We start from the raw sequence: 11,785 nt of genomic DNA, 5'->3' as shown, positions 1-11,785 counted from the left end.
CCTTCTCTGCAGAGAAATCTCTCTGTTCTATCCTTTAAATAAAACATGTTTTCTATGCTTTTCTTGGCGTTTCTCAGGTGTTCAGTCCTCACATCTGGGGAAACGGAACTCAACCCTAATTGATTCTCAGCACTGGTGTCAATATCTGAATGTGTCCACACATTCTGTGGACAGAGTACACATGGCCCCAGCCATATCCACATTTAAGAGGCAGGGAAAGCTAGAACAGTACCTCATGTGGGACTTCACATCCAACAGCTCCAGGGCAGTGACCCGCGGCTCCCCAGCCAGGTTCTGCAAGATCTTCAGCCTTGGTCCACAGTGCTTATAGAATTCTGTGCAAATATTCAGCAGGGATTCCCGGGGTCTTCTGAACTCCTCCCGAGCAATTCGTTCATCCAGTTCCTCTCTAGGAAGACCCTGTCCTTCCTCTAACAAATGAAGGTTTTCCCTGGGAAAAAAAAGATCAATGAGGGGTTTGAAAATGTGGGTATGTGGCAAATATGAGAGGAAAGTATCATCACACTGAAACACACACACACACACACACACACACACACACACACACACACACATAAAATTCCTACTGAATTCAGGAATTAGTAGGGAAAGGTCCAGGAGAACCTCATCTGAAGGATAAAGAACGTTATCAGCCTAGAAGAGATGACCCCCCCAAATTGCAGTGATTTTACATTTGCCACTTCTAGGATTTACACAGAAACAGTATGCCATGCATCAATTCAATGAATCTAATGGAACCGTAAATCAGATCCAAAGGCAATCATCTCAACATGTCAGAACTGGTATGAAATTAGAGCAACTTTTCTGTACCTGATAAAGTGCAATTTGGCTCCTTGCTCCTGGTACCTGGGAGTTGAAAAATAGTCCGCATAACTATCAGAGCAAGAACACAGTCATTTTACTGAGGCTTCATATACACTTTTTCATGTAAAAGGTCTTTGAAGGTATACATTTTGATAAATTCACAAGTATGTAATCCTAAAATAAGAAATTTTTTTCTTTCATTTGATTACTGCATAATAGGTACTATGAAAGCTGTTTTATTGCCATAGAATTTGGATAAAGAAAAATATTAAAAAATACATACAAACTCATGGAATATAACTAAAGGAAAGAAATTCTGGAAACTTTGAAATCTAAGGAATAGTTCTATATGCTCTGTTTCAGTAGATCAGAGAGAGAAGTGTGGCTGACTTCCTTCAATTCTGGAGACTTATTGCTTCCTGACTGATTGATTTTAAACTTGAGAGGACCTCCTCTTCCGCATGCGCAATTCATCTAGTAGTCAAACCTAACCCAATATGCCTACAGAAGTCCCTCTGTATCACTTAAACTCTTTTACCCTAATGTAAGAGATTAACGCATGGGTTGAGCACCACATCAGACAATGTATAGTTGGTTTAAATTTATTTTTGTTTTATTTTTAATATGAATATATATGATGAACAGGGAATTAGTTTTACATAAATAATGACATACACTTAAAAATATGCTTCAGAAAGAGTGGAAAATCAGTTTATCTTCATGATCTCTCTATTAACTATTCCATACTAAGGAATGAGAGCTTTATTTTAAGCTGATTTTGAGTATGCACTATCTTAAGTCTTTCTTGGAGAAGGAAGTCAATTGTGTGTGTTGGAGGTATCTATACGTTAACACAGAATGAAGCAGATAAAGTATTAACTAGTACAGCCAGTGTCTAAGTTACACCATATGGAAAGACATTAAGTGAACAAACTTGAAAGCATCATTTAAGGACATAAATCAAAGTCTGGAGGAAGTGTTTGCAGAAAATCTGTCCCAGGAATGAGAAACCACCCTCTGATTATCATTGTTTCATTAGCCTTTTGTTGGAGGCAAATGGAACAGCCCTGGAATAATTCAAAGACCACCCAGGAGGTAGAGATCAGATACCTAGCACAATCATGCAGACAAAACCAACAAAAATGTCAATTTATGTGTTTTGGGTTTCTCTTTGACAATTTAAAAAGAAGTCTTGGTATTTTCTTGTAACTCTAAATGCTCCCCATTTTTTTTCTTTTCCTTGGTGTTTTTTCACAATCAATATTCACTATTTCCAGGATTTCTTTCATTCCCAAGAGCTGAAATTCAGGATTTATAAAACTGAGAGATCGTAGGAAACGAGGGCACAGTGAATTACCTGGTGTTCACTCCAGATGACATGGTGTGATTGGCTGTAGTGGTCCCCTTGTGACCTTGATCACACCTGCTCATCTGGGGGGCTGTCATGGGCCTGCAACAATTGCCAGAACAGAACATCAGAAATGGACAGATTGATGAAATTACTGAAGCACATATAATTTTTAGAATCTTAAAAAGCAGTCTGTCAGGCTTTGAGCTTTTTGTCACACATTTTCAGTCTGTACCAAGAGGCACTTTAAAGGCAACATTGATTCCATGGACAACAAGCACACCACAATTTAAGTTCTACTTCTTGATTCTGAATAATAAACCATGACTCTTCAACTAAGACTTGTGATAAACTAAGTCTGTACTGATCAGTGTGAGTTTAGAACTTATTCTTCATTTCTACAGGTGCCAGGTAATTTAGTAAAAAGCAAGGGTATGCACATTTCTTTAGTCATCTATACCATAACCAATTGCTCTACTTTTCTGAGAACTCACCAAAGAATGAAATAATCCTCCTAGTGATTATACCTTAGGCTATTCAGGAAAGTGAATAAATCTGTATCTTTTTTAAAAAAACATTTTGTTTTAGTTGTAGGTGGACACAATACCTTTATTTTATTTTACTTTATTTTATATGTGGTGCTGAGGATCAAACCCAGGACCTCACGCATGCTAGGCATGCACTCTACCACTGAGCCACAACTCTAGCTCCTGTATCTATTTTAAGACAGTAATTTTGATGATTAGTGATAAATTCAAATTATTTATTTTTAAATCTTTAGGGTTTACTTGAAATATTAGGTAAAATGTGCTTCCATGTTGGTATCTGAGACACAGAAGGATGATGTAGTTTTTCAAAGCACTTACTTTTATGCAATCTCTAAGGCTGACTTCTATGTTTCTCATATTTTGTATACTGAGTATGTCTACTAAACTTTTAATAATCACACTCGATCTCTTCCCATGTCATCTCGTGGGTGGAATTAAAGATAGTTCCAAGAGTTTTGTTTCCAAGTGTTACTCCAGCGATCTTGTTACCTTGTGCAACCAAAGGGGAGATTATCTGGCTAGGCTGAATCTCATCACACCAGCCCTTTAAAAGTGGAGGTTTTCTCTGGCCGTGGGCAGAGATTGGAGGCATGAGAAGGATTCAAGCACTATGGCTGTCTGGAAGATGGAAGGGGACAATGTGAGAGGAATGCAAATGCCTTCTAAATGCAGAGCAGGGAACCTGGTTGACAGCCAGCAAGGAAGTGGGACCTCAGACCAGAACTGCATGAACCTGAATTCTTGTCAAAACCGTGAATGAGCCTGGCAGTGGATTTTCCCCATGCAGCCTTCAGATAAGAGTTCAGTTAACCAATGCCTTAGTTTCTACTTTGCAAAACCCTGAGCAGAGAACCTAGCTGATGCTGCCTGGGACCTCCGACCTGCAGAACTGAGAGATAATAAATGGGTTTTCTATTTAAGCCTCTGTTTGTGGTAATATATTATACAATAGTAGAAAATGAATACACATAATGTATTTACTCACATAATACCTCTATAAACTGTCAAATTCCTTCTTCATGAGATAAAGAGAGCATGGAAGTGCAGGGGATTCTCATTTTCTTTTTGTAAAAACAACAAAGTCGATTTTGTGGTACACACTACCTACCAATGAGACTAGTCTTCTATTCCACGCACAAAAAATATTGAATGTACTGGAATACTTACGTTCATATCATCTGAAATGCCAGAATTTCATCCATAAGTCTTCATGGGATTTTGGGTAAGTCAATTGTGGATAACTTAGTTGACTTATTTTTATAAAAAGGAATAGAAAGGAAGAAAGGACCAACGTTATGTAATATGAGGAGAAATAGCTAAAGTGGCATTTAGGGAAAATTGACCACTTTTCTCTCGTCTTGTTGCAGAAAGGGGCTGGTAGATGGGTACAGAGGAAGAGTGTAAAGTCATGTATGTCTCTTTAGGATGTTCTTCCCAGGACTTTGATGAAACTATCAGCAAAGCATTGGGCCTATTTGTTATTGGAAAGCAATCTGTCCCAATTTCTGGCCCACTGCTTTCTATATGAGCATTTCAGGATGATCATCAGGTTTTGGGGCTATATTCTGCCTGCTTAGGTTAGCAGTGTGGTTCATGATTAGAAGTCAAATATATTGAAATTCATGAACAACAGTCCCACTCCCTCTCTCTTGCTGTTGTATGGTGACAAAGCCTTCCCTGGACTAAAGGACTTTGGTTAGCCCTTGGCCCTCTTGCCAACAAGATGGGGATGGGCAGTTGGTAACTTTTGTGGAGTGAGGTGGAGGTAACTCAGAGAAAAAAATTTTTTTCACTTTTTTATAGCAATTTTATTGTGGTATGATATACATACATAAAATTTTAACCATTTTAACCATTTAAAAGTGTACATAACAGTGGCATTTAGTAGATGCATGATGCGGTACAAACATCACCACTGTCTAGTTTCAGGACATTTTTATCACCCAAAAGGAAACTGCATCCAGTAGCAGTCACTTCCCATTATCTCCTCCCCTCAGCCCCCAGCAACCACTAGTCTGCTTCCTGTCTGAGTGGGTGTGACTACTCTGGACACCTCATACAAAAGGAATCATATGGTGTGTGACCTTTTGCGTCCAGCTTCTTTACTTAGCATGATGTTTCTGGGGTTCACCCAAGTTGTAGCATGGCTACACTTCACACCAGAGAGAGAATTTTGGGCTAAGGACACACAGAACAGCAGGATGGAATGAAGGAGCAAAGACAAACCCAGGAAGACTTCCCCATCCGCACCTTGGGGAAGAAGATCTCCTTCCAGCTAATTTAGAGGGGAGGTAGAAGGAAAGTCAAGTATATGCCTGGTGTCCTGAGTCCACTGACCCCATTCTAATTCTACCTCTTGTCCCACCCACCTCCTGCCTCCTGGCCCTTCCTTGCCATATGATGGCTCAGTTTCTTATGCTTCTGCACCCAAGAATCTTCTGACAGTACTCACTTCAGGAACTTCGATTATGGCTGAACTCTGGTGCCAATTTTGCCTTCCCATTCCCCAAATCTCTCAAGCCCTCTCTCCCAGCTGTTTTTAGTCCTGTTGCACAAATAATTGGTCAATTCTGGCATTAGAGTCACATTCTGCCATTTATATTTGTTATGCAGTTTGTAAAGTTATAGTAAAAACCCACAACTCTTCACAAACAGTAAAATAATAAAAGAATGATAAGTTGGAATTGCAGACCTTTCATGTCTCATAAAATAATAGCTAATAAAATGTAGATCATATTTTCATGTTCACCAGGTTGGCCTTCTTACAAAACATTTGTTTACAACTGGGCTTAAACTGTCATAGAAGGTTAGCAAGCTGTACGCGATTGTGTGTTTAGCAATCATGATAGGAATATTAGTATCACTACTACTGCTGAGTACTTCGCACTATTTATCCAGATAACTTAAGAACTCTGTGAGGTTATAAGTCATGGAGAATTGAGTCAGTAAGTGGAAAAAAAAATGATAGGTATCTGTAAACAAATACTGAGTTCTGGAGATTTTTATTTACCACATTTTTTTTCTTCATCTTTTCAATGGGTACATATGGCTTAAGGCTGTGGATATTTCTGCCAATTGGATTACCTGGTAAGGACTTCCACACTGTACAAAAGGGCTTGTAAGGATGTTGCAAGAGCAGCTGTGGCAGCAATCTCCTCTCGGGCAGCAGGTACTGTCTCCACCTGTGATGTCTGCCTCTTTAGCTTTTGTAGGTAACAGGGAACTAAAGCTTCCAAGACCATCAGCATCTGAAGACTGTCAGCAACAGAAAGAAAACCAAGTCACACTTAACATTCTACTCTTGGGGACTGTGTCAATTTAGGAGCATGGAAAAAAACTCTAGAGAGATGAAGAATTCTAAGCCTCCTTCTCACCCCACTCAAATCAAGAGTAGTTAAAATCGTAAGGAAGCATGTGATCTAGTTGGGAGAACTGGCCATTTTTTCTAATAACCACAAGGATAGCATAATGAAAATTAGTGGAACTTAGTCCATTCTGAGAAACAGGCCTCAGAATCCTCAGTGATTCAGGAACTTGCTGAGAGTGATTTTCTGGCTGAAACAATTTTGAGACAGTTCACATTTTCTTGGAGACTGGCTTCTTAAAGCTTGTGCAATTTTATAATTAGAGTCTGGCAACTGCCACAGTGATGTGGTCTGGCGATGCCTACTTAGTAGAGTGAGTGGACACTGCTCCTGGATAGTACCCACTCAGTGAAGTCCTGCAGTGTCAGAAACATCATCTCAGAGGGGAGACGGAAAATAAGTAGTTTTAGGCAAGGCAGATTTTCCCTCTAATACTGCATGTGCACAACATTAACATAAATCTTTTTTAGAACATTGTCCCAAGGGAGCTTAAATTTGATAAGCTGTGGGTTCTAGAACACAATATTGACTGGCTGATATTCTAGAGAACCCAAAATCAAGACTTCGGTCCACTCTCCTTCCTATAGACATCAGTTGGTTTCTGCTATAATACTTATCAATATGGAGTATGGGTTTCTGATTGTATAACTGTACCTAGAATAAGTGCTCTTGACACAGGAAATGGAAATTTTCAGAAAATTGATGGATATGGAATCAGAGCTATGAGACTCTTTTTGAGGCCTATCTCTTTGACAACTTAAAAAAGGAGGTGAGAAGTCCCTGTTAAGAAGTACCTGTTGCAGTACTAGTAATTGCCTTACTAGAAGGCTGAGCAAAAACATTTTTTTTTTTTTTTTAATTATTGAAGGTGTCAGACGCTAAGGTTGCCAGGTATCTTCTGGAAATACTAGGTTGCTGGAGAAAAGGAAGCTTATTTAGTCATGCAGAATGTCTGTACAACATTTTTCTCCAGGCATTTGCCAGTTTGTAAAGAGCACTCACACACCACTGACAGGAGTGAAAATCAACACGGCCACTTTGGAAACCTTTCTGGTAGAATCTACTAAAGCTAAATATATGCATACTCCATAACCTAGCAAAGCATTTCCACCCACAGAAATGCACACTGTACATGTGTATGCATAAAGAAACACAAAAATGTTCACTGCAGCATTATTCATAATAGCTTCAAACTATATCCAAAACAAAATCTGTTGGCAAAGAGAAGAACTGAACAAATTTTGGCACAGACACACAATGGAATATTATAGGTGAATGAAAAAGAAAAAAAACTGTAGTTATACATTATATGATTATATGAATGAAATAATATTGAATAACAGAAGTCAGATCTTAAAAAGTACCTACTATAATAATTCACTTATAGAGTTCAAAAGGAGGCAAAGCTGATTTAGATTTATCATGCTGGAAATGGAGATAGTGGTGTATATGTATGTATGTATATGTATATATATCAGATACATAAAAACATATATGTACATATATATATTTCTTGTACTGCAAATTGGACTCAGGGGCACTTTAACATCCCCAGACCATTTTATTTTTGAGACAGGGCCTGGCAAAGACGTTGAAGCTGGCCTCTACCTTGCAATCTTCATCTCTTAGCCTTTCAAGGTGGGATTATGGGAATGTGCCACTGCACCTGGCCCTATCTGATTTCTTTTTTATCTGAGTTGTATTTACACAGATGTGATAACTCTATGAACATTTACTCAACTGTAAAATCATGATTTTTTAAACTTTTATATGAATGTTATACCTGTATGAAATACATTTACTTAAGCATAATTTAAGTACGAGAAGGACTTGGTGTTACAAATAAAGAAATCTTGTAAGAATATCCCAGGGAACAGCTACTTAAGAAACCTTGACTCTGCCCAGGAATCAAAAAGCCCTTTGGTTCAGCCTGAGCCATATGGGAATTTAGGAGGATCAATTTATTAACCAATCTTAAAACCTAATATTGGGCTTTGGTCTTTAACTCACAATAAGGCAATTTGATTGTGAACTCTAATTCCTTTTGATTCCAATGTGTTTGAATTTTAACTTGAAAGAGAATTTCAGGTCTCACTGGGAATTTGGTAATGGAAGAACTTTTTAGCCAAACTTGTCAGTTCTCTCTGTTGCTAACATTTTAATATTAGAGAAATGTCATGCATTTCATTATTGCAGTGTCTTCATGTCGTCATGTAATCTCAGTGCAAACCTCTGAAGCATCCCATTAACAATGTACTTGGACACACAATAGCAAATGGAATAAGAAATACATTTTTACATTCAGAAGCACAGCAGATTCGGAATAAATGCGGGGTATTGGTCCACCCCATACCCTTTTCTGGAGCTGATATAATGGAAACAGCAGGAACATGGGAGCAGGTCCATCCTTATGGACTGCAGATTTCCCTCCTGAAGCCATAGCCACACACTCCTCGCTAACCACAGGCAGACGTTTAATCCCTATTGTTAAAGATGACAAAACGCTAGGAATGTTGAGGAAGACATTGTTCACTCATTCCTCAAGCTTCCTTCCAGTGAAGAGAGGTCAATTCATATACATCCTGGTTCCTCTTGGCCCTTTATCCCTTCTGTTCTGAGTGAGAAGAAATGACTTGCTTAAGGGGACAGTGGATAAAATATTCTGAGTATAATCAACCTGGCTCTTCCTTTCTCTCTAGAGAGTTTGCTCACACAGTAGGACTTAGAAAAGAGGGATGAGATTCTTAGATCAGAAACAACATCCTGGAATTGGGATGACTCACCTTTTTCTTTCCTTTTTTTCGTTTTTTGGTACCAGGGATCAAACCTGGGGTTGCTTTACCACTGAGCCACATCCCCAGCACTTTTTATTTTTTATTTTGAGACAGGGTCTTGCTACGATGCTTAGAATCTTGCTGAGTTGCTGGGGCTGTCCTTGAACTTGTGATCTCCCTGCCTCGGCCTCCAGAGCCGGTGGGATGACAGTCATGCACCACCATGCCTGGCAGGGTGACTCACTTTTCATGTGAGTCCTCTGGCTCCTTGCACTTGGCAAAATGGAAGAGAAGATTTATATTCTTGTCCTTTGAGTGACAGGTGGTCTTATTGCTCCTTGAAAGGAGTTTTCATAAATGGTTTAAAAACCTACTATGAAATTTTGTTTGCTACTAATTTGTATTACATGAAAGGAAAATATTTTCTAGCAAGATTAAACATCTTAGCTGCTGCATAAATTCTAAATGAAGGGATTTCAAATTAATGAGGATTTATAATACTTTCCAGCATTTTTGCTATGACGGTTCCTAAATTTAGTTTTTAAAACATTACTTGCTAGAATGTTACAAACAAATAACCCAAACATAAGCCATATATTCAAAACATTTTATTTCCTTTGCTATACTTACTTATCACGTGACACGGAATAGTGGGTTATAGTTACCTCCTAAATGATTCGGGAGCATATGCCACCACAGTGACACAGAGCTTAATGGCTTCACTGATAGAAAAGGTCAGATCTTCATTTCCATAGCAGAAATCTAAGAGGATAAAGAGTCAGTGCTCACAGTCAGAACAGATTCCACCGTGGATAATGGAGTTTACCACTCTTAACATTGCTTTTTCAGCTTTATTTTGTAGCCTTTTCTTTGTTCTATTTTATTCCTAAGCTGTGAAAACTGTTAATTTCTTCATGTAAAGGGACTGAAATTTTGTTTTTTACTTCTGAATAAGTGAATGAAGAATGAAGGCAATTTTTAGGGGGGGTAGTTTTAACCATCTCACCTACTAAAATCACTTAAGGCATTTGAAAGGTCTAAGAAACATGAAGCTTTATCTTTGAATTATGTCTAATTCTAGACATTGTATTATACTAAAAGACCACTTGGAGGATTATTTACTTAGAGTTCCTCAAGATAACACAAGCTTCTGAAAACTGCAGTCTTAGAAGAGTAGTCTATTGAACATCATTTTAGTATGATTTTCATGTTGCTCTTTAGGAGTCACAAGAAATGTAAGAAAAAAAAAAAAAACGACTCATTCAATGTATACCACTGTTCCATTTATTTGTACTGTTTTAGTTCTATCAATGTGCAGTGTGTGTGCATATACATATATAAACAATTACAATGAGAAAAAAATGCCAAGGGAAGTTTTGCATTACCTAATGACTTGAGAGGCTTCTCAGCTTTAACCAGTTCTAGGATGTCTAGTATGTCAGTGGTCTCTCCTTCCAGGGACTGTAGCAAGTCGAACAGGCACTGAGCTGACACACCTTTGTTGGGTCCATTATTGGCAGCATCCTGTATAAAGACATATAATTTTAGTTAATTGACTCCTACCTCAGTGGTACTATGGTTGACCAGGAGACCAAGTTCCATAAACACTGTCAGCAATAACAATTATAATACTACCTGAAATTCAGCTTAGATAATTCTGCATCCAACAATGCTGGAACCTGATTTTGGAGTGGTACACCTGAGTTTTAGGGAATCTATTAAATGCTAACCTAGTACAAAAAGATGGTTGCAAACACTTGTAAAATATAGCAATACGTGACCTGTTAGAAAAGTTCATGCCAATGTCACCTGCAGTATTAAGAGGGTAAAACTAAAATTTCCATAATTGGTTGAATACTTGAAACATGTTTGGGGAACAGATACGTATTTTAAATCAAGTTCATAGGCTTGTTTAATAATAGATCTCCAAAATAGAGATACTTGCCATTTCATGTCTATTTAAAATTAAATTGATCCAGTCATTAAAATAATAATTCTTTCTTAAATTCCTATGTGCCTGAAAGTATTCTGTCCACTGAGGTTATAGCAAAACAAAACCAAAACCCAGAAATAAAACCAAACAACAACTAAAAACGAACAAACATAAAAACAGACAAAGGTCTTGTTCATGGAGCTTAACTTCGAACCGTGGGGTGAGGGAGAGATACATGTTAATAAAACAAACTGACCATGACCAGGCCATGTGTAAAAATAAGAGTTGTGACTCACAACCTGCAGTAAGCTGCCCAAGAAACCAAGCCAAAATACTTCTAAAAAGAAAAAAAACAAAGCAAAACAAAACAAAAAAAACCCTCCCAGGAAACCAGAGAGATTTAAGTCAGGCTTATAGGAAGTCAGACCACCAGCTCTCCCGGAAAACAAATGATAAGTTCTGCCACAATTTGCCTCAAATGATCTTGGACTTGATTAAAACTGGTGGCTTCCCAAATTTTTGTCTTTTCAGTTAGAGAAAGCTAACATGCAGCCTAAACCATCCATTAGACACTCTCTTGATGGCCTACCTGTAGCTTCCGCAGGCCAGCAGGCTCCCCTCAGGCAGAACTGAAACCCCCTACCTTTCCACTGTAAAGCTTCCCCTCCAGTGTCTCCACTGGGGTCTCTGCCACACACGTGATGGTGGCTGACTTCCTTGCTACTGCAACCTCTGAGTAGATAACCTTTGTTTCTTTCAATCGGTTGGTATTCATTTATTCCCATAGAGCTCACTCACAGGAAACTCCAGGAGAGGGGCCACACTAGCAAACAGCTGCAGCACAAAGGGCTTTCGGTGTAGAATGTAGAACTGGTGGCAGGCAAATTCGATGGCTTGACGTAACTGGGGATTGCTTTCATAGTCAGAGTACACCTGTGGGGAAATGTTGCAGTCACAAAGTGCCTTCGCGATGTGCAAAGTTGCATTTGATT

At 38.6% G+C, this 11,785-nt stretch overlaps 1 protein-coding gene across 7 annotated transcripts in view; it reads right to left on the bottom strand.

Annotated features, from left to right (window-relative positions):
- Positions 1 to 11,785, bottom strand: part of Unc80 (unc-80 homolog, NALCN channel complex subunit) — a 206,871-nt gene that overhangs the window by 36,858 nt on the left and 158,228 nt on the right. For all 7 annotated transcript variants that reach the window (XM_047544569.1, XM_047544573.1, XM_047544570.1 and 4 more), the window contains 7 exons: positions 11,592 to 11,726; positions 10,246 to 10,384; positions 9,526 to 9,622; positions 5,806 to 5,976; positions 2,183 to 2,275; positions 832 to 867; positions 233 to 451 (listed from right to left, as the gene is read on the bottom strand). In XM_047544569.1, the coding sequence (XP_047400525.1) occupies positions 233 to 451; positions 832 to 867; positions 2,183 to 2,275; positions 5,806 to 5,976; positions 9,526 to 9,622; positions 10,246 to 10,384; positions 11,592 to 11,726 (890 nt within the window). The remainder of the gene's footprint in view (positions 1 to 232; positions 452 to 831; positions 868 to 2,182; positions 2,276 to 5,805; positions 5,977 to 9,525; positions 9,623 to 10,245; positions 10,385 to 11,591; positions 11,727 to 11,785) is intronic.

This window comes from Sciurus carolinensis, chromosome 3 (genome assembly GCF_902686445.1).
Source record: "Sciurus carolinensis chromosome 3, mSciCar1.2, whole genome shotgun sequence".
NCBI lineage: Eukaryota > Metazoa > Chordata > Mammalia > Rodentia > Sciuridae > Sciurus > Sciurus carolinensis.
This window is presented reverse-complemented; position numbering and strand designations above follow the sequence as displayed.